Raw genomic sequence first — 22,885 nt, forward strand, 5'->3', positions numbered from 1 at the left:
TAAATGAGAGGGATGTGAGGGTTCTGAATGGAAATTCCCTGATGCGTGGCCACATGAAACATATGGCGTGATGTCTATGTGTCATCATGGAATTGGGGGCTATTATTTGGGGGTTATAAGACCAACTGGTTATAAGATTTTCTCATCTTAAGTTTTTATTTAAATAAACTGATAGTAATACCCTTAATTTCAATATTATATTCAACAAATATTTATTTTTAGTAATACTAGTAGAGTTTTAAGATGTAGAAGTTCTACGCACTCTTTTTTAAAAAAATAAAATTTACTATTAAAAAAATAATTATTTTAATGTGAATATCATATTTACCTACCTTTTAAAAAGAAGTGTGTAGCGCTTGCATACCCTAGGACTGCAAATATCATTTCTCTTTTTGTTCTCTTTATTTTAATTTTTTTTTCCTAATTATGCATGTTAATGTAACACATTTTATAAAATGTGTCAATTTATTTAAGTAATTGACATATAAAACTATTTAAAATAAAGCACATATAATCGAGATAAAGCTTATTATTTAATATTTCATAGACGACTTAACTCACTCGATTATATCTCGATTAACAAGGCATAGACGAAAGTTATTATTAAGTTCAACCCACATTTTTCAATTTTCTATTTACTAATCCACGGCATTTTATTTGTTATTTCCTTGCGTGAGGAAAATCATTTTAAGTATACAAGAATATGCATGTTGATATAGTTCTTATGAATTAGTGAAAATTGTTAATGCAAGTCTATGGGTGAAAACGGAACTGACTGTTTTTTTATTAATATGAAATTAGCTGAAACAACCGATTAAGGGGGAAATCGGCAGGACCGGTTTAGGCCGATTTTCAGTCAATTTGGTAGTTTCCAATCGGTTTTGAGAGGCGTGATGAGAGAGAGTGGGAGAGCATCGAGAGAATAAAGTGAGAGATAAGAGAGAGAGAGAGAGAGAGAGAGAGAGATGATGATGATCGGACCAAATGGAGGCCGGTGGAGTGAGACCGACGTGTGATTGCAACGTGAGAGAGAAAGAGATGGGTCGGCGAAGGGAGTTGCGTAAGAGAGGGAGAGGGAGAGGGAGAGAGAGAGATGGCATGACATAAATGAAATGAAGAAAATGAGAGAGGACTCGGGTTAAACCCTTAATGCAGTTGCATATATGATAATGTGGCATGATAATGTAGCACGATGATGTGGTGACCTGACCTAGCAGCTGAGGTGATATATGGCATATGTGCTGGATAGAATCTACAATGGGCAATTATTTATTTTGAATTTTGGATTTAAGCATTTATGTGTCTTGTATGGTTTGTTAGACATAGGAAATAGTTAAATACTTAATATTTATAGATGTTGTTGGAAGTTGTCTACAACAATTACTAACACATTGAGAAGTTGTATTTGGCTTTAAATGATATCTCCTACCATTAATCATGTACTTTCTATTTAAACATAAGGAAATAGACGAAATAGGGAGATCATTTTTTATTTTAAAACCTTCTTGCAAGTTTGCATTTGAAGTTAAGTTCGTCTCCTTCTTTTATCAAGTGTTTGACTTGGTTGTATGGGTGATATCCATAATTAGAATAGTGTCAAGGGACATCTACTATCCCCTGGTTGAGTGACATCCTAGGTTGTCTATCATTGTTTTCCTTCATTTGTTCTTAGATCAAAATCCACCAAGTCCATTTGTATTTATCCTTGTAGCTTTTGGGTTACATCAAATTGGCATCTGAGCAAGACTATCTTGGCTGGAGAAATAACTCCTAGAAGAAGAAAGAATTCAAGTAATGCAGAGATGGAGGTTGAAATTGAGCTGAGTTAAAGAAAGCAAATGAGAACCTTCAACAAATGTTGAATGATGTTCTACAAAGGCTATCATCCTTCTCCTCAAGTCAAAGCTATAGAAGTAGAAGTCAATTTTTCTATAATGGAGTTGGTGTAGAAGACAATGTCTTCTTCTTTAAGCTTTTCAACTCCAATCCCATCTGAAGTAGCTTAATAGTCTATGGAACGACTGGCTAGTGGAGAGCACTGATCGGACTATTCAAGTGCACGTTTCAGACTTTGAATGGAGGCTTATTGCAGATGAGTATTGCGATTGGTATTGAGATTGGATTGCTTCTTTGATGGCATTCTTTGAATGGAAAGACCGCTAGGAGGAAAGAAAAGTTCAGTTCATGCCTACAAAGTTAAAAAGTAAAGTTAAAAGTCATGCATTGATATGGTGACAACAATACTAATGATCAAGAGAAAGGAGAGGCATCCCAAGGATTGCATTATAGGCTGATATGAAGATGAAGCTAGATGAGAATTTTCTACCATTGGACTACTCTCAATCTCTCTTCCAAAAGTTCCATACACTCCATCATAGTGTGGACCAATCCATAGCTAAATATATGGAACAATTTTACAAGCTGATGAGTCACGTAAATGTGTAAGAGCCAGATGATCAATTGGTGGCCAGGTATGTTAGTGGATTGAAATATCATTTTAAAAGTGAACTGATCATGCATTCTCTACATACATTTGAAAAAGATTATCAAATGGCACTCAAGGCTGAGGAGAAACTGAAATGGAGCACATTCAGAAAAAATAACCAAAGGCGTCAAAAGAGAAAGGCAAGAAGGTGGTGGCTCCTCCAAGTTTTGATTGACCAAATTCACCTAGTGGAAGAGGGAGTAAGGACAAAGGGAATGGTGCTTCATTCTCTTACAAATGCTTCAGATGTGGTGATATAGGGCACCGATCATACGAGTGTCCTATTAAGAAGGCCGAAGTTCATCTTATGTAAGAAGAGTTTGAAGAATATGAGAGAGCACCAATATTTGATGAAGATGAATGGAAAACTGAAGACAAGTACTACGAAAGTGACTGTGATGCTAAGAGTTTGGTGATCCAAAGGGTAATGACTGTCCAAGAAGATGAGCAGTAGTTTAGACACAACATTTGCAGAACTTATTTTCCTTCTCACGGGAAAAAGTGTCATTTATGGTGGATTCCTTAAGCTGTGAAAATATGGTATCAAAGGTGATAGTAAAAAAGCAGAAACTATCATGTTAATGTTGTCTTAAACCTTACAATGTTTCTTGGTTCAAGAAAGGGAGGCTTTGATATTTTACCTATGGATGCACGCCATTTACTACTTGGAAAACCATAGCAGTTTGATAGAAGTACTCAACATAATGGAATGAGAAATACCTACATCATCATCAGGGGAGGTGTGAAGTAAGTTTTAAACCCTCTTAAAGATGCATCAACTAATGTCTCTTCTAGTGTGCATATTAGTCTTTTGTCTTACAAGGAGTTTGAACAAGACTCTTAGTCATCTACAACTAGTCTAGAGTTCACAACTAGGTTTACAAAATCATATAAATTATAAATTAAATAATGAAAAAAATAAAATTATGTAAATAATCATTTAAAATCATAAAGTTACCTAATTCAAGTCTATACTTCTCGACATCAACGGTATCTACTCTAATGGGCATTGAACTTAACAAGTTCTGTGTGCAAATGAAGGCCTTAACGGTGGTCAGAGATAATGAACTTCGATAAACATCTACGACACGACCTTCGGTGCTAAATGTCGACTCAAAGGCAACCGTAGTGATAGGAATGACTAATACATCACTGGCTATTCGGGAAAGGATTGGAAACTTGTCAGAATTCACCTTTCACCAAGTTAATATCTGGAATGTATCATTAGATGCCTCGACATCTTTCATAAAGTAATGATATTTACACTGCATAATATTCTTCGATGCACGGTTTTGATGATATCGTCGTAGCCGCAATAAATTTGAGATGTGCATGTATGTCATCCCAGGAAGATGTCAAGCCGGTCGGGCGAGAGAAGCTATCATCTACGGTTGAAGACTGACCACTGCTCTTGTAATGACTATATAAATCATCAATATCACATTTAAACAATCTAATAAACTTTTTAGCGTTCTCATCACCGAGGATGTCCCTAATCCAATTCTCTACAATTGCCAACTGCCAACTTATATCAGGGGTCAAGGATCATAGTCACAAATAATAATCTATTTATCTTCTCCACATCCCCCTAATATTTATTATATTTATATTTCATCCTCATAACCATTGCATTCAACAAACCTTTACTATCAGTACAACTCTCTTGCAAATGGTCATAAATCTCCGAGAGCTCCTTGAAGTACATGTTCGTAGTAGGATATTTTACACTAGATATCCGCATAGTTATGTCATAAAATAACTTCAAAAATTGAACATTACCTAAAATTGGCCCAATCAATTGTGTCTGGTTCACTGAGCCCCCTTTCCCTCAATTGACTCCAGCAAAGCATACCTCATGCCTCTATCCTCGACCTTCATCCGCTCGAATGTTGTTTGGTACTTCTGCGCTACATCCAACATCATGTATATAGAGTTTCATCAAGTCAGAACATCTAGTTACAACATACTAGAATATGAGATCTCAAATTGTTCGGCTATTGCCTTAAACTAGCGGAGTCGTTGGGGGAAAGCTGTCACATATCTCACAATGTTTCAGACTTTAATAACAGAATCATTAACCTCCTTGAACCCCTCATAAACTATAAGGTTGATGATATAGGCACAACATCAAATATGAATAAACTGATTTTCACGAATGATATTTTATATTACCGTCGTATTCCGCCTGAACCAATCAATGTCATTGTTAACTGTGATACAAAGTACTTTTCTAATCTATCAATCCTTTATACAGTCATCCATCTTCTTGCCAATGGATGAACCTTTATGATCAGCAATTTCTTTGAAATCGATAATTTGCTTCTGTAGCGTCCACTCATTATCAATAAAGTAGGCTGTGATACACATATAGCCCATATTTTGAATAGAGGTCCATGTATCAGTTGTAAATGACACTCTCTGGTAAGTAGAGACAAAAATTTTCTTCACCACTGCCTTCTCCTTGGCATGCCTCTTCAAATAATCGCACATCACAATATACTGTGAATGCATGAAAAATCGTGGTTCCAAAGTGTGCACAAATTTGCGGAAGCCCGCCTTGTCAATCGTGATAAAAGGCATCTCATCAGTGATGATCATCTCCGTAAAAAATCCCTCAACATATTCTCACTGTATTTAGGGATCAATAACTTCTTAATCTGCATGCCATCAGTAGCCGTAGAAGTCTCGTAACATAGCTTCATCTGATCAGTTGCTACCAGCCCTTTGTGTATCTTATATCGTTGGTAGCTCGTAAGATGTGCTATTAATGCTGACGTTCATTGCTTGTTCGAATGATAACCGCATAATTGCCCATAGTATTGACATCGAGCCTGCATGTACTCACGATCACCGAAAACGTTGGTAAAATGTTCCCATATCCATGACCTTTTTTTATTAGGTCATTCTGGTGGATCGACCTCAAAATTTATAAACTCCTTCTCCTCATTAAGCATATCAACGTCTTTTAGATCTATTGAGACTCAAATACTTGCACAATAGGTACCTACTTTAGATAGAGGTCTATGGCCTGAAGTACCAATTACTGACGCAAACGGTTGTGCATCATCCTCTTGTAGAGAATCGCGGTGAGAATAAGATGGTGTAGCATCCATAATTTGAACAAATAATCTAAAACAATTAATAAATAACCGTCATTTTAAATGTTATAATAATTATCTGCAAATTATAAACACATTGAAAAGGAAAAAATATATGTGTCTAGTCGTGTTTGTGGTTTTAAAAATAAATAAAATACAAAAAAAATGTGTCAAGACACAATTGAGCGAAGGCTTGAGCGAACAATATGTGTGATGTTCACTCTAGCCACAGTCGAGCGAACGCTTGAGCGAACAATCTATGTGATATTCACTCGAGCCACACTCGAGCGAATGTCACTTGGAATAAAAAATCTGAATTTTACAAAACCTAAAATCCCTCAATTTTTTAAATTTAACAGTCTAAAAATTGAAATCATTGAAATGAAAATAACAAATAAGTTGAAATGAACAACAAATCATACACATTTCACAAAGGAAGTTACAAATTACATTTCACATTTTACAATTACTCGGAGGAACAACATATATATTGGAGAAGAAAGTTACAAATCATTCTACAATTACTTTGGTGACGGCAGAGTCGCAAATGGTGGCCTCAGGTGACGGCAAATGGTAGAGGAGGTGAATTGAGTTGTGCGAAAGTGAGAGAGACTATGTACAGTTTTGCGAAAGTGAGGGGGAAGAATGAGGTCTTGCGTTTTGGACCCCCTACCTTCACGAAATGACATTGTTTCACTTCAAGTAGAATAACGTCGTTTAGTTACCTGAACAAGACAAAACGTCACCCTGCCTTGCAAAACGATGTCGTTTCTCTTAAAGTGGAATGATATCGTTTTGATCGGGTGTATTTTTTTTAAAAAGTCTGAGTTTGGAGCCCACATGGGCTCCAATTATTGGAGTCGGAGTAACTCCGACTTCGACTCTGAATTTTGCAAACTCTGACTCCATTGGAGTCGGAGTCTTGTCGTAACTTGGACAGAGTTCAGAACTCAGAAACTTTGCCCACCCCTAATTAAGGGGATGCCTAGAGAATGAGATGAGATGATAAATTCGTAAATAGTACTAAAATTATTTGAGTTATAATTTTTTATTGGGTTTTGGAGAAAGAGAGAAAAAAAGTTAAATAAAAATATTATAAAATTAAAATATTGTTAGAATATAACTTTTTTAATATTATAATTATTTTGAGATTTGAGAAAGTTGAATTATTTTTTGTGTTTTATTTGTAAGTTTAGAAAAGTTATAATGATTAGGTAATGATTAAATGAAAAAGTTGAATATTTGAAATTGAAAAGTATTTGTGTTTGAATGACTTTTAGGAATGAGATGAGATGAAACCTCTTTCAAACAACCCCTAACACAACTGCTTGCAAAATCACTTTTTGTAGATTTCTATGTAGAAGAAGTAATCTTTTAAAACCAAATTACAATCTTTTAAATAAAAAAATTATTTATCATCATAATAAATTTTAACTCTAATTTATAAAATAAAAGAAGAAAGAATGTAACATTACAAGGAAAGAATCTACACCAAGGATTAGTCAATATTGTTTTATATGATTAAGATAAATGTACTATTAAATAAAAAGAAATACGTAAGGAGAGAGTGGGGGAATCAACAAATGCCTCAATTCATTTTATACAAAGCAATAATAATAATAATAATAATAATAATAATAATAATAAAACAAACTTAGGCTGCGTTTGGTTCCCAAACTCAACTGAGTTTGGTCTAATTTTAAGCTGAGTCTAATATTCAAAAACTCAACTCTCAAATTACTAAACTCATCTCAACTCAAAACCTTCTTACATGTTAGACCCACAACCTTTTTTAACTTAAAATATCTTTATACGTGGGACCAATAACTTTTTTCAATTTTTCATAAAAAGTACTAAACTCATTTTAACATCCAAACACACTTTAAACTCAATTTAGATGAGCCCCACATAATTTCCTTCACTACTTAATTCATTACTATTTATAAAAAACTAAACTCAGCTGAGGTTAGTTTAACATCCAAACGTAGCCTTAGTTAGGAAATGGTACTAAATAATTGGTATCATTCTCATGGTTGATATTGTGACGACGGATTTTAGCTACTCATTGATTGGAATGCTTGAAACATCTATCATGAGAAGATCCCACAATAGAAAGATTTTCATTAGCTCTAAATCTCTCGATGTATCAGTTAAAAATCTCTAATTTTGCATTTTTGGATAGAGTAGCTGGACAAAAATACTTCCCACTAAAAGAAACACCCACGGGTTTTAGGAAAATGGCAAGAGAGTTGGACATCACAAAATAGAAACAAATGAACTTCCAAACACCTACATAAAACACAAAAAAAGCAAGAAAATATAACATAATTGCTATCATTGAGGGGTAGAGTGTGAGGAAAGGATTGCATATATGTGGGATTGATTTGGATGAGGAAGAGTGGTGGTCATGTCTACAGGTAGGTGGTGCATGTAAGATCCATATGCAGTTGTGAAGCTCACACGCCCACCAATTGGGGTCGAGGCTTGGTTCGCCCAAAGGAGAAGAAAGATATAGTCATGGTGTGTTTGAGTGTGAGGGACAATGGAAATTAGGAAGCAACAATAAAATCTTTAGAATAAGAATAATGCCTAAGAAGGGAAGAAAAACTTAAAAGTGTGGCTGCTTGACTGGAAAACAAAGTATTTAGTTAGAGTAGGGAGGAAGGGAGGACCAGAGCTCCTCCCTCCACTCTAAATGGGGGCTCCTTGGTGGCTGTTGCTATAGATATGCAATTCTAGGATTAGAATGAGAGCAAGACTTGGGGTGATTGATGTCCATTAGAATCATTTTAGAGCAACAACTTGTCTCTATATTTGTAATGTAAGATATTATTCATCATTTATACTCACTATTTTCAACATCCTAATTGAGCTATAGCATCATAGGCGGGACACTCAAGTCTAACATTTCTAGTTACGAGTGACTTTGATATTATTTCTAAGACTAAACCTTATTTGAATCCATAATTCAAGCAAAAAAATAACAAATTTGGTAAGTAAAATAACAAATAATTTTATAACCAAATGACGTTATGTCAAGGAAAAAATGATTAGAGGATTGCTAAATAATTATGTTTAATATAATTTCCAAAAGTATTCATGATCAAGAGAGAGGAGAGTTCGGGGGCCATGATACATCCAATGCTCAAGTTAGATCGAGGTTGAAGATGAATAGAGAAAGTGAGAGCTAGAGTGAATAAGTCGAGAAATGTTCAAGAGTGTAAGTAATCCCCTTCTTGGCACATAGAGGGGTATTTATACTTGGTCGGGGTGAGTCCCAAGATGATGGTGACCGGTGTGCGGTTCCGTACTAGGTTCGTGTGTTCTTGCCAGCCTCCTACTTCCCGTTAGACTTGTCAGGCCTGGCCAAGGTTGTCATTAACATCCAGGAGGGCACGTCGTTGTGTGGTGACCCTTGGGACGCATTGAATGTGGCGTGGTCCTTCCATGGCATGCTCGCTCCTACTCCATTAAATGTGGCGTGGCCCAAGACAGACTTGTTCCTGCTCAATTAAGCTGTGTGGCCTTGGACAGACTCGCTCGCCCTCCTGTGTCATTTGGACAGCTATGTCAAGGATACAGATGTCCCTAACGGTCGGCCAGTTTGGAGTGTCAAGGTCAAGGGCATCTTTGTCCGTCTGTCAGACGTGGTGCCAGATCGCACAGTCTTCTGTTCTCTTGTCAGGACTTTTGGCCTGGTGTCCTTTCTCCTAGGCCTCCTTGACCATCCCGACCCATCCCAAGCCTTATACGGGGGCCCGAGCCTTATCCTGGGCTCGACCCGTGGGGATTTCTCCCCTCATAAGCATTAACAAAGTTTGAAAAAATAACTTTTTTTTTTTTGAATAAACACAAAAAATAATTTAATTTGACTTGAGCTTGCGTTTTGACCAGCTCGAGCTCAACTTAATTCGACTAGGCGAGCTATCAGGTTTACAAACTGAAGAATTGTAATCTTTGATTGAAGAATTTTATCGAACAGGTGAGAGTAATCTTTGATCCGCAATCCATTAAACGAAAATGGATTGTAACAAACAGTATCAACTACAAATAGACCTAATCAATCTGAAAAGTGAACTAACTCAGATAGCAAAAACTTCAGGAGAATTAAACTATTGTTGCTGACAGAGGGATTACGTAGCAGATGCTAAAAAAAAAACAAAAAACAAAGATTCAATCAGAGGAAGAACAGATTACAGAAAAGTATTTAAAAACGTATTGTCATTTAGAAAAGTAGAACGTGTGTTGATGCAGAAATAAGTGTTCAGTTTATTCATAACTTGTCATTGATGAATTTCTATAAGGAAAAATCAATTAGGGAAAAGAAAAAAGTTGAATGAAGAAACTATAATGAAAACCAGCTGAATATTTCTATGAACAGTGAAATTAAAACTCTTTGAAAAAAAAGAAAAAACAGAAAAGAAGAGTGCAAGATACGGCATTTTGAATACTATTATACCAGTAATCCATTAAATAAGGACAAATGAAAATAGTGGAGTGAAATATAAAATGAAGTAAGGACGAAACAAGATTCTGAATCAAATTACATTATAAGGACGAAACAAAAAGAGTATTTACTAATTATATTTAAAGTTTTGTCTTATACTTGCAGCCTTGATTGTCGATAGTTCGATTGGAGATGTAGATGTTGAAATCACAAGATGAGGATGATACGGCGTGTATTCTAAACAAAAAAATCTTTACTTTCCCAGAAAGTCTGATGTAGGTGTTGAGGGGCAGGACACCGGAGGTGACATCGGAGTAAATCTTGGTGTTGGAAAGCAAGCGGTCGGCCATGATGGTGAGCAACAGGTTCATGTGCTTGGTTTCGCCGGCAGATATATCACCAGCGAGAAGTGGGACTTCACCGACGAGCTCGCCTCTGTAGTTGACGAGGGCGGTGGAGTTGGAGTACTTGAAGCCGACCTTGTTGGGGTTCTTGACGGAAATATCGACATCGAGAGTGACGTTCACGTCCATGTTGAGCCTGGCAATGTCGAGAGACAAGTCGAGGTCTTTGATGCCTACGTCGTCGAACGTTGTCACGGGACGCTTGGCCTTGAATACCGTGAAAGCCAATATGACAATTAATATTACGATGCCGACAGTGGTGCCGATCACCGCCAAACAACAAGTTTTTCTGCGCTTCCCAGATGAATCCAGACCTGGACTTGAACTCGAACCACCTGCTTTCAAAGCTTTTCCTTCCACATCCATCACTTTGCTTTGCTACTAATGTTCTTCAGGTAAACATAAAACTTGAGCCTGCCTGTATATATAACTGGTTACAGGGCACATGATAAATGAACAAGGTAATATGTAGTTTTCAGAGGGCTCAAGGTTGCTTTGATTTTACCCAGAAAGAAGAATTAGCCTTCCAATATTTACTACAATCGATCTTCATCAAATTGCACAATTCAGCATCTGAAAAGTAACAAGCAAAATATTTGGAGGCAATAACGCAACAAGAATCTGTCTACTGGAATTAGTGTCTGAAGCGAATTCTCATTGCAATCAACATCCTGCTAGAAGCAACCAAGGTTCAATTTTATGATAGGAATTCAAATTTCAGTACAAACATTGGACTGCACAAAAGCTTTCAATCCGTTATACTAGGAGTGAAATAATCACAACCCGTGACTAACAAATAGCCACACCTCAGCATGATATAAAGGTCTGTAGTGCCCATTTAATATTCTTTACTCAAAATCAGAACTCAGTTTTTTCTTTCGTTTTCTCGTAAACCAAACAACTTTTTTTTATTACTTCCCATGAACCAAACAACTAAACCACAACAGATTCTAAGTGAAACATAGGGAAAAAAAAAACCCACAAAACTTAGAAGCTTGAAGACTCATTGAGCCAAAAATATCCATAGAACTCCAAATCTGTAGTGGGAATCAGAAAACACTTAACCCCATGTCATGCAATACGAAAGCCTTATCAGATCCGCTTACAAATTTCCGGTAAAATCAAAGCTCAAAGGAATCCGATTCCCGGAAAGGAACAACAGAGAGGCCTCTTGTGAGAAAGAAAAAATCATGGGCGTTCAGGGAAACAATTAGAACAAACACGAAAAATGAGAAGTTTCATCGAAAGAGAGAAAGAGAGGCAAAGAGGCAGAAATTATCACGTTAGGGAGACAGAGAGACAGATAGAGATACCTGGCGGGTCTTTCCGATGAAGAAGCCGACGTTGAGGTGCGAAGTGAAGAGGCCGAGGAGTAGTTCTGCGAGGTGAAGAGTCAAGACCGTGGGTCCGTGAGGTACAATGCACTGGTTGCGTTGGAACTAGAACTAGAGATAGGAACATATTTCGTCAACAAAACAAACAACTTTTCTACAACAGAGAAAGGGAGCAAAAGCTCCACCAATACTAGGGGTATTTTCGTCCGCACACTCGTATATCGTCGGTCCTAGAGAAACCCCTCCGCCGCCGCTTCGAATCTCGCCTTCTTCTTTTTGCACCGTTTTGATTCGAACCCAGTTTAAAGTTTGGTTTCTCTGATCCTCTTCTCTTTCTTGTACCAGGTGCTAATTCCTCTTCAGCCTTCTCATTCTCATTGATTTATATTATATATATATATATATATATATTTTTTTTTAATTTGTATATTTATTCCGTCGAATTTATTTGCATGAGCAATAGTAAACTTGAAATTTACTTTTTTAAAAAAGAAAAAAATGGATATTTTGAAATTCAATTGGGCTAATCTATTTTCTTTTTGTAATTATAAAATCATTGTAATTTGAATGGGAATTGAAACTGTAGTGATCAGGATTCAGGTCAGCTCAAAAGTGGCGGGAAATGATTGGTGGGATTGTTCGACGTAAATCTGTTTCGGTATTGATCCGAGTTTTGCTCAAATTTCTTTTCATTTTCCTCTTTCTTTTCTTGAATGGTTGAGGGTGGTTTTGACTTATTACTACACGTTATTCTAATTTAATAGTTCAGTTTTTTCAATGTAATTTTTTGCTGCCAGTAATGGGCTATGATGGCCGCTTACACACTTAACTAGCATTAACAACCAAAGAAAAAGTGATTGAGCAACATCTGGGTTTAAATTTTTTTTTTTTTTTTAATAAGTACATCTGGGTTTAAATTCTGATCCAACGTAGCTTTGCAGGGTGTGTTCATCAGAGTTAAAAAATAAGGTTAAGTACACTTTATTATCTCAAATTTTTACTCAATTCACAATATATTTTCAAAATTAATAATTATATTAAAGTGAATCTGCTTACTTTCAAAACTTATCAATCTCTCCCTTTCGTCTATCAGCACTGTCAAATATAACAGAAAATGCCTCCATGTGCTGTTCACGTGCATAACATTCACTGTAAAGATGTAATTTTCATCTAATTTATTATCATTAATTATATAAAATATAAAATAATATATGCTATCAATAATTATGCATATATTATTATTTGTATATATTATTTTATATGATTTATGATTATTTTATATATCATTATTTTATATGATTATTTTATATTTTATATTATTTTATATGATTTATGATTTATTAGTAATTGATAGCATATTAATTTATATTTTATATGATCAATGATAATAAATTAGATGAAAATTACATATTTGTAGTGTGTGTTATGTATGTGAATAGCACATGGAAGTACTTTCTATTATATTTGACGGTGCTGGTAGACGGAAGGGAGATTGATAAATTTTGAAAGTAAGCAGGTCTATTTTAATATAATTATTAGTTTTGGAGGTTTATTATGAATTGAAAGAAAGTTAAAAGGAACAAACTGTAATTAACCTTAAAAATAGAGACCAAATCCTTTGGAGTTACTTTTCATGGTGTTAGAAATTAAGAAAAGTTTCTTCCGCATCTTTCATCGACTTGCCACAATATTGTAGACGGCTTCCAATCTTATGACTGTTGACATTGCAGGCTTTCCTCACTGGGAAAGGATTTGAGCTCGTCTGTAACTCTAGTACCACATTTTGTTAGCTGATCTTTTGAAAACTTTAGTGAACAAACATCCTACTTGCTAGGAATTTATTTATATCTGTGGTCTGTTTTCCATTGCTGTACCGATGTCTTCAAATTCCTTTGTTATAGGAGGTCATACCCACTCATATCCAAGGTCAGTGTGGTTTCTTCTTTTATACTAGGATAGTTGTTTCCAACTGTACTTTCGTGTCTATTTCTCTGTTTGAATTCGTTTTCCGTTTGTTATGAACATATGAAGATTGTAAGTGCCATGCTTGGATAAAACTTAGGATGCTTCTTGACATTTGCAAATTCCATCTCTTCTTCTAGAACTGGAATTCTTTCCTATTTGCTATCTCTGACATCCTCAAACTGAGAAGGGTCCGGGTCTTCCAAGATTGGAATCATTGGAAGGAAAAAGAGGGTTTTATTACCAATGTGTCTTAGTTTCTTGTTGATGTCCTTAACTTTTTCTTTCTGCACGCAGGGTAGTTACTGAACTATTTCAAACAGAGACCTTGCTCCAATCAAGGAATAGATCATTCTCTTCAGACTATGGTACTTTATAGCTTATTTGCTTGCGCAGATGTCTTTTTATCTTAGTTTTGATACGTTGTATGTGTTTAGTGTACTCACACATGTTTGCGGATATTTCAATTGCTTAGTTTTGTTTGTTCCATCATCCATTGTAGGGAACCTGGTTGGAGCTGTTGTTCCTTTTATGGGTGAATCTATAACTGATGGCACTTTGGCAAAGTTCCTAGAGAGGATGTTATTCTATCAGCTGCATTATGAACAGAAATTGTTACAATTCCTGAGATCATGTTGTGCAATTATATGTGCTTGAATTTCTTACATTCTGGGATGCTTACAATACATTGTGACCAGAACCTGGCGACAGAGTTGAAGTTGATGAGCCTATTACTTGAATATAGACTGATGAGGTAACTTCTTAGAGGTTCTTTTTTTCCCCCTTCACTTAATTTATAGAGCTTCTATTTCTGAAGTATCAAGAAGATTCATTCAATTACTTACCATCGATATGATTGATTTTGTTTGTCTCCTTGTAGGTGACAATTGATATAGTTCGTCCTGAAACTGGCACCCTTCAAAAGGTAACATTGAGTGATGTGGCAATATGACTTCGAATGCTAATTGCAGTTTTCCTTTTTATACCTTTGAAAATGGAACAAATTATATTGTTGTGCTGATCCTTCTCTATTTTCCCTCTTGTAAATGGATTTGATTGTAGTTTGTGGCCATTTAAGGTGATACTGTGGAACCAGGTACAAAGATTGCTGTCATCTCAAAATCAGATGAAGGCGTGACAGAAGCTCGGTCAGAAAAGGCTGCTGCTGAACCAACACCTCCTGAGCAGAAGGTTAGTGTAGAGAAGCAGATCCCCAAAGAAGAAACTGCCCCTGCCAAGGAGAATATTAAAGACCCATCTCCATCACAAGCCAAGGCAAAAACACCTTCTCCACCTCCTAAACCCACAGCTTCAGAACCCCAGCTTCCTCCTAAGGACAGGGAAAGACGAGTAAGTTTTATGTTTTCTTCTTCATGTAGGAAAATACATCTTTGCAAATTTATTATTTATGCTCCAATGGTAAGGAACACTGAAGTAGTATCTTATCTTCTCCTGTCTAGTTTCCTATGACAAGACTTGGGAAATGGGTTGCAACACGCCTAAAAGATTCTCAGAACACATTTGCTTTACTCAGCACATTTAATAAGGTTGATATGTAAATTTGAATTGTCTCTCCTTTCCACATTTAGGGATTAATCGTATATCTCTTCTTTAGAAGCTTTTTTTTTTTTTTTTTTTTTTTTTTTTTTATGAATAATGCTAGATACAGTCGTGGAATATACAAGCGCTATACAATCTTTTTGAAAAAGAATGGAGTCTACAATTAAAAAATTAATTTTTTTCATGTGGGTCCTGTATTTACTCACTTTTTTCAAAAGAATTACACAGCGCTTGCGCACTCCACGATTGCAAATATCACTTCTTTTATAATAAAGTTTTTATGTAACTTTTTTTTTCCATTCTTTTAAAACTTCTTTAAAATCTGATTCTAGGCTTTACACTAAATTTGAATAACACTCCCAATTTTTAGAGAATGCAGCCATGCCTAAAGAAAAAGGAAAAAGGAAATAAACTAATGAATATCATAATTATGGCTTCAAAGTGCTATTTATCTGTGTTCTTTTTTCCCTTTGTGTTTGTTGAATGACTGTTAAATAAATCTCTCTCTCCTGATTAATTTACCTTATAATGCGGGACAAACATAATGAATCTCCATTAAGATTATGAAGATGCCTCTCTCGAAAAGCATGGTGTCAAATTAGGAATTATGTTAGGCTTTGTGATAGTATGTTTAAAGTAGTGCTATTTGAAGGCCTTTACACCACACACTATCCACATGGCATAATTTGATTTGTAAGATTCAAATTTTAAAAATTATCTTCCAAATCAAATTATGACATGTGGATGGTGTGTCGTGTAAAGGCCTTCAAGTAGAATTATTCTTAAACTATATGTCATTTGTGTAAAGTGCCCTTGTATGTTTGATTATTTTGGATTTGTGCTGTTTATATGTGTTCATAATCTCGTTCTAATTTGGTTCAGGCTGCTGTTAATGCACTTCATAATCAGCCAGTTGTCAATGCTGTTGATGGTGATGATATCATTTATCGAGATTACATAGATATCAGCATTGCTGTTGGCACTTCTAAGGTATGCCTGAACCCATTCCTTTTGTAGGCAGCTATTGCTATTCTGCAAGGTTCAATATATCTTAAGCTGTTCTTCAACCATGTGACATGAGCTTTTAGTCCGATGAACGTTACACATTGAATTCCTTTTTAGTCTACCTATAACGAACCATTATCAAGTTCTGTTCTTTTTGAAGGGCCTCGTTGTTCAAGTTATTCGCAATGCTGATAAGATGAATTTTGCTGAGATAGAGAAGGAGGAGATCAATTTGCTAGATAAGAAGGTGAATGATGGTTCTATATCGATTAATGAGATGGCTGGGGGTACGTTCACAATATCTAACGGTGGTATCTATGGAAATCTTTTAAGTACACTAATCATCAACCCACCGCAGGTACTGCTATATTCAATTTTGTCTTGAAAATATTTCTTACGTTACACCTGTGCCTGTGGTTCCATATCATAAATGGTTGGAAAATAATTATTAAATATGTTTGCTACTCTTTTTAATAGTTGTAATATGGTCATTGCAAAGCACTTCAGACTGATACAGCGAAAGATCCAAGCTCTCACTGAAAAAATAGATTGCAATCTTCTTGTTTCGATTGTAGTCTTATTAAGTGCATGATCTTCTCCAATTCACTCCATTACATATTTTGGCAGTCGGCTATATTAGGCATATGCACTCAATAGTGACCCGCCCAATGGTCGTTGAGGGCAATATCGTTCCAAGACCAATGATGTGTATCGCATTGACTAATGATCACAGGCTGATTGATGGGAGGGAGGCTGTCTTTTTCCTGCATCATATTAAAGATGTTGTAGAGGACCCTGGGAGGCTTCCCCTTGATGTATGACGAAATCCCATCTAAATTCCTACTTTGCTTGCGAATATGAGATTCAGTATTATCAAGACTGACACCCATGGCTTAAAGTTTTGCGTGGATGTCTTTTATGATCTGCAATGCCATTAAGTTCCTAAGCTTGCTTTTATTCACATGTTTGCAAGAAAGAACTTTATCAAGTCTCATATTTTGGATACTGGATCTGTATATCAAACTACTTTTTTTTATTAGTATACCAAAGTATTTTCAGATGTTTGCAATCATTCTAGCGTCCTTTTGACCGGATAGTGAATTCTTTGAAGGATCATGTAAAATCCTTGAATCTGTACAACACAGGATCCTTTGATTCAGGGTTGACACAGTATGTGTGACAATGCCATTTATCTGTTAGGTGGGGTTTTATAACTGCTTTATATCTTGTGTAATTTTCATGGTCTTCCTAAGATTTAGATTTGAACCACCCAGATTATCCCATTTTCATCAACTCCACAACCTGAGGCACTATCCGAAATACCATTTTTGGAGGACTTTGTACTTTGTAGAGTCAGTGAGGGAAAGTTGATAGAAGCTGCCTCTGTCTCTGTCTCTCTCTCTCTGAGTAATTGTCATTGTTTTGTTGGCGACTTTTATCTCTTTTGCTTTATTCTGTTTGATCGAAATCAACTGCTGCCAGCAGCTGTTTCTTTTATAACTTGGGCTACCTGAATAGAAAGTCTCTTTCTTCTTTTGGTGAGAGTTACTCTGTATATTGCCTTTTCTTTTTTGGTATTTGGAGGAGAAGAAGCCAAATCAGTTGGAATTAACACCTAGAGAAAAAGAAAAAAAAAAACTTAGTAAAAGAGAGATAAACATATGAGTTTTACATTGTTTATATGAACAACAATAAACAAACTCTTGTTCTTCTTGTGGAATAAACAATTTTTTCGAAGTTGAACAAGTTATTTGAACTTAGTATACACCAGCTTCGCAAGTTTGTAAGACAATATAAGAGTTCAGAATTCAGATAAGCCACTAAGATTGTTATCAAAAGAGAACTGATCAATTCTATATGCTGATCATTATTTCTGTTTGGCTTTTAGTTTGAAAGCTAGAAAAGTACTTATTATAGTCTAAAAGCCTTTTTAATGAAAAAAATAATGTGTGGAAATTATGAAAATTACTTTAAGCACTTAAAAAATAAATAAATAAACTGATAATTGATCTCTTGACTTGACTCCATATATAATTGAAAATAATTAAAGCCTTACAATTTTAATATCATTTGAAGGCACAACTGTCTTTCCAAATAGTTTTTTAAGAAAAAAAGGGAGAAAAGTAAATGTATGCCACTGCAAATAAAAAGACCCTTAAGATGTCATTTTCTGGAAACCCAGTTGCTAACTAACTTAACTGTAAATATTTAGTGTTTTTTCAAGTCTTAAGAGAAATTTGAAGGGATTTGACAGTACAGATGATTTTTAGGATGACAGAAACAATGGCAGATCAGAAAAGATAGTTTGAGCATAAAGCCATAGACATATATGCCAACATAAACGTGCTTTCCTGGCGTGTTGGACTTCAAAGGCTTGTAATCATATAGAATAAATAAGCCGAAGTAGAAACAGAAAGAGTGCTTTTACTTTGGATAAAACAGATCAATTGATATGATTATGAAGCTTCTTATTCGAGAGATGATGATTGTTTAAACTCACCTCTCAGTTACAACATTAAACTAATGATCACAAGTGAATCACAATCTGTGGTAGTGCAATGAGAACTATATAGGCTCTTCCACACACAAGTTCTGTTTCATAGATAAAGATAATAAGGAGACTCTAATAGTCTAATGCAAGAATTGCTGCTTGAAAAACTCTTCCGAGTTTGCAGAGGTCTGGTTTCTGATTCAAGAAAAGTTTCAACTATTAATGTCCACCACCACCACCAACACCACTGCCGGACCCACTTCCAGATCCATGGCCTGCACCAGCTCCCACTCCAATGCCAATGCCTATTCCAACCCCAAATCCTCCGCCATGGCCTCCACCACCACCACCTCCTATGCCTCCTCCCGCACCTCCGACACCTCCTCCTGCACCAAAACCACCACCATGACCTGACCCTCCACCTACACCACCACCACCACCTCCTCCTGCTCCTCCTCCTCCTCCACCTCCAATACCACCTCCTGCTCCACCTCCTAAACCACCACCAGCACCGAATCCACCCCCGTGGCCCGATCCTCCGCCTAGACCTCCACCTCCTCCACCTCCGCCTCCACCTCCACCTCCACCGCCTCCTCCTGCACCCCCACCAATGCCACCACCTACACCACCTCCAGCTCCAAAGCCTCCACCATGCCCTGAACCCCCACCAACTCCACCACCTCCACCACCGCCTTTGCCACCACCTCCACCACCACCAATGCCTCCTCCAGCTCCACCACCTAGACCTCCTCCAGCTCCAAAACCTCCACCATGACCTGACCCACCTCCAACACCGCCCCCACCTCCAGCACCAAAGCCCCCACCACCCCCTACACCCCCTCCAGCTCCCCCTCCAGCACCACCCCCAGCTCCAAAACCTCCACCATGACCTCCACCATGACCTCCACCACCTCCGAGTCCTCCACCTCTACCACCACCAAAACCTCCTCCTCCTCCCGCACCTCCCCCAATGCCACCACCTCTACCACCTCCTAGTCCTCCTCCACGACCACCCCACCTGCCACCACATCCTCGTCGTCCGCCAAATCGACAATCATCTCTGTATCTAGTTTTATCAAGCTTGTCATCTCCAAGAGTGATTGCACTCAAATGGAGTACAATGCATAGGGCAAGAAGACTCAGAGAAAGCCACTTCGAAGAATTACTCATGGCTTATTTGATATTGCAGCCCGCTTAGTTTGCTATATATCCTATTGGATTAGAGCGTTCCTTATATAGACTTCACCACTGAACAATGCTCGCTGCTCAACTAAACAATCATTAATATTTAATGGGGTGCAATATGGTTGAAGCAGTTGGGGGATTGGCTGGAACATTAATTGAGAAAATGGAAGTCAAAGGAGACTTATTTTTTTTCCTTTCAGAAACCGCGGCGGGTGGGGGATTATGGAGTACTTTGACTCCGAGTCCGACGTACAGGTAAAGACCATAATAAATGCTGAACTTATTGTAGAAATATGAACTAATTTCATGAACTTTAATGCCGTCGATCTGTACATTGCCTGGTACTTGACAACTTGTTATGCCTTGGACTCCAGTAGTGCTTTGTTTAGCAAAGACGAGACATATTATCGACGAGTCTAAACCGACTTCATTTCCTGGGTTTCTGGGACCATATGCAATAAGTATATATTGAAAAATATCGCTACGTACACCATCACTTTCTACATGTGTATTATACATCATAATCAGCTCTACCGACACTCAAATCCTAGTTAATTAGTGCATCCTTTCTACAACTCCGAATGTCGGCGATGGAAACTGGATGCAGAGATCCTTGATTTGTTCCCATACTGCGTATTATTGATCTGCATGTGACTTCATTTATGATTTATATTTCAACTTCATTAATCTCAAATTAATGTTGAAATAAAAGTAAGGAAACTATTGCTGGTTGGTTAGATCTTCCCTCTTTTGGGTAAGATGAAGTTGAATGTAGATGTTTCCTCAAAAGGCAATCCGAGACTTGCTGAATGTGGTGGTGTTATTAGAGACCATCATGTGGTTTCTCTTGTTTCTTAGATCATGGTACTAACGTATTTGCTGAAATTTCAGCTTTGTAAAATGGCTTAATGTTATCATGTTACAGCTAGTAGGACTGTTCATCCAGATCGAATTTTTTTCAGGCTCAATCTGAAATCCGGATTGCAAAACTCCTAGAACACACACTCTCTCTCTCTCTTCAGTATAAATGTTTTGATATTTATTTATTTATTTTTGTTCCTTTCTTTGTGGGGCATTGTCCGCTTGACCTGCCCATTACTTCTCCAAAAATTTATAAACAATGTAAAAAAAAAAAAAAAAGATAAATGTTCTTAATATATATTAATGTTTGTGAGGTGTATACAGGGAGCTAGAGAGATTATTCCAAATATATATAAAGTAGATAAATGTTTGTGAGATGTATACAGGGAGCTAGAGACATTATTCATCTGAATTACCGAAATTCTTGCAAGCAAATCTACGGAGAAAATAGGGAAAGCTTTACTTCCAGTAGGCAGTAAAGTGTCTTTTAAAAAAATTAACATAGGAGTAAAAGTGCGCATGCCGGGAAGTGTAAAATAGGCAGTAGAAGGCAAGGTACAGACCGTAACAAAAATTTAAAATAATAAAAAAAAAAAAAACCGGGTTCAACCCGGAATTTAGGTTTTAAAAAATTTGGATTCATATAGATTCCAGTCCGGATTTAAAATCCTAATTTCGGTTCGAGTATACCCGAGTTTTCGGTCTGTAATCCATATGAACAGTCCTAGTTACTAGCTTGGTGTTGACGACTTCACAGTTGAAAATGATTCTTTATTGGCGGTAATTAGTTCCAACAAGGAAAACAACTGCCATGACAGTTTTATAAACTTTGGCACCACATTCTCACTTTCCAAAATATTATTATTTGAGAAATTCTGAGGGGTAGCTTAGCTCGTCCGCTCTTGGGTTTGCTCTCCAATGATCACCAGTTCGAGTCCCTTTAGAGCCACTGGAAGTTTACCTAGTTGTTAACTTTAAGACCCAATGGAATTAGTTGAGGTGCGTGCAAGCTGGTCCGGACACCTATGGTTATCAAAAATATCCTTTGAGATTTATCACGTTTTTAGAGAGGGAAATTGTGTAGTGGATGGATGTGCAAATCTAGGGGGATTTACCTCTTTTTCTTCAGCTCTACTACTTTCAAACATATCTATGGTAATTTCTTACTTGATAAATCTAGTTTACCATCTTTTCGATTTAGGAAACATGTTTTTAGATTTGTTCCATTTCTATGTTGTATAGAATAACTTCTGTTTTTTTTACTTAGTTTGAATAGTTGAATATAAAGTAGTTACAATTTTCTTAAAATTACTTGGTTTTGGGATTTTTAAAATGTTTAAAGGTATTCCTCCACTAAAAGTGTGAGCAATTAATAACATTTGGAAGTGCGTCCCTCGTACTAAAAAAAACACAGACACACAAAGACATGAATCTATAAGTATCAGAACTGGAAGTGAATGCATGCATGACACTAATTCTGAGGGCACATTCAAGGCTGATTACCAATCTTGGGCTGCCCAACCGACCGGTTGAAGTAGCGACCAAAGCTTTTGATTTAACCGGAGAAGATCCATAGTGTATAAAGTGTTATGAGGTGGCTTGAATTCTGATTGAACAGTGCATGTGTCGTAGGTTCGCTCGAGCGGAGGTTCACTCAGCTCGAGCGAAGTCAGACAGAGAGCTTCGCTCGACATTCGCTCGACACTCAGCTCGAGCGAATTCAGACAGAGAGCTTCGCTCAAGTATCGCTCAACATTCAGCTCGAGCAATATCCAAGTCAGAGAGTTTCGCTCGACCCTCGCTCGACACCCAGCTCGAGCAAGTTCAGGCAGAGAGCTTCGCTCGACTCTCGCACAACTGTTGGCTTGAGCGAAGTGCAGAATATCTACGTTCGCTCGACACTCGCTCGACGTTCGCTCGAGCCAATGTTCACAAAAGTGAATTCTCACTTTTCTTATAAATATCAAACGGCGCCCATTTCTCTTCGAACTTCTTCAGAATACATTTTGCTCTTGTTTTAGTGTTTTTCTTGAGAGAGAAGTCTAGAGTGAGT

At 36.9% G+C, this 22,885-nt stretch overlaps 2 protein-coding genes and 1 pseudogene across 3 annotated transcripts; 1 reads left to right on the forward strand and 2 right to left on the reverse strand.

Annotated features, from left to right (window-relative positions):
* Window positions 1-10,017: 10,017 nt before the first annotated feature.
* Window positions 10,018-12,113, reverse strand: LOC121252451. 2 transcript variants are annotated; one of them, XM_041152106.1, is made up of 3 exons: window positions 11,748-12,113; window positions 11,500-11,604; window positions 10,018-11,105 (listed from the first exon to the last, which is right to left on the reverse strand). In XM_041152106.1, the coding sequence occupies exon 3, from the start codon at window positions 10,798-10,800 to the stop codon at window positions 10,171-10,173; it is 630 nt and encodes a 209-aa protein (XP_041008040.1). In that variant the 5' UTR covers window positions 10,801-11,105; window positions 11,500-11,604; window positions 11,748-12,113; the 3' UTR covers window positions 10,018-10,170. The 2 variants fall into 2 exon arrangements, with proteins under 2 accessions (XP_041008040.1, XP_041008039.1); XM_041152105.1 differs by lacking the exon at window positions 11,500-11,604.
* Window positions 12,114-13,644: 1,531 nt separating this feature from the next.
* On the forward strand, window positions 13,645-17,355 carry LOC121253360 (annotated as a pseudogene).
* A 1,650-nt stretch (window positions 17,356-19,005) lies between these two features.
* On the reverse strand, window positions 19,006-19,956 carry LOC121253361 (glycine-rich cell wall structural protein 1-like). The gene is made up of 2 exons (XM_041153385.1): window positions 19,254-19,956; window positions 19,006-19,172 (listed from the first exon to the last, which is right to left on the reverse strand). Exons 1-2 carry the CDS (start codon window positions 19,954-19,956, stop codon window positions 19,006-19,008), a joined length of 870 nt encoding a protein of 289 aa, XP_041009319.1.
* Window positions 19,957-22,885: the final 2,929 nt, after the last annotated feature.

The sequence above is a fragment of the Juglans microcarpa x Juglans regia genome, chromosome 2S (assembly GCF_004785595.1).
Source record: "Juglans microcarpa x Juglans regia isolate MS1-56 chromosome 2S, Jm3101_v1.0, whole genome shotgun sequence".
Lineage (NCBI taxonomy): Eukaryota > Viridiplantae > Streptophyta > Magnoliopsida > Fagales > Juglandaceae > Juglans > Juglans microcarpa x Juglans regia.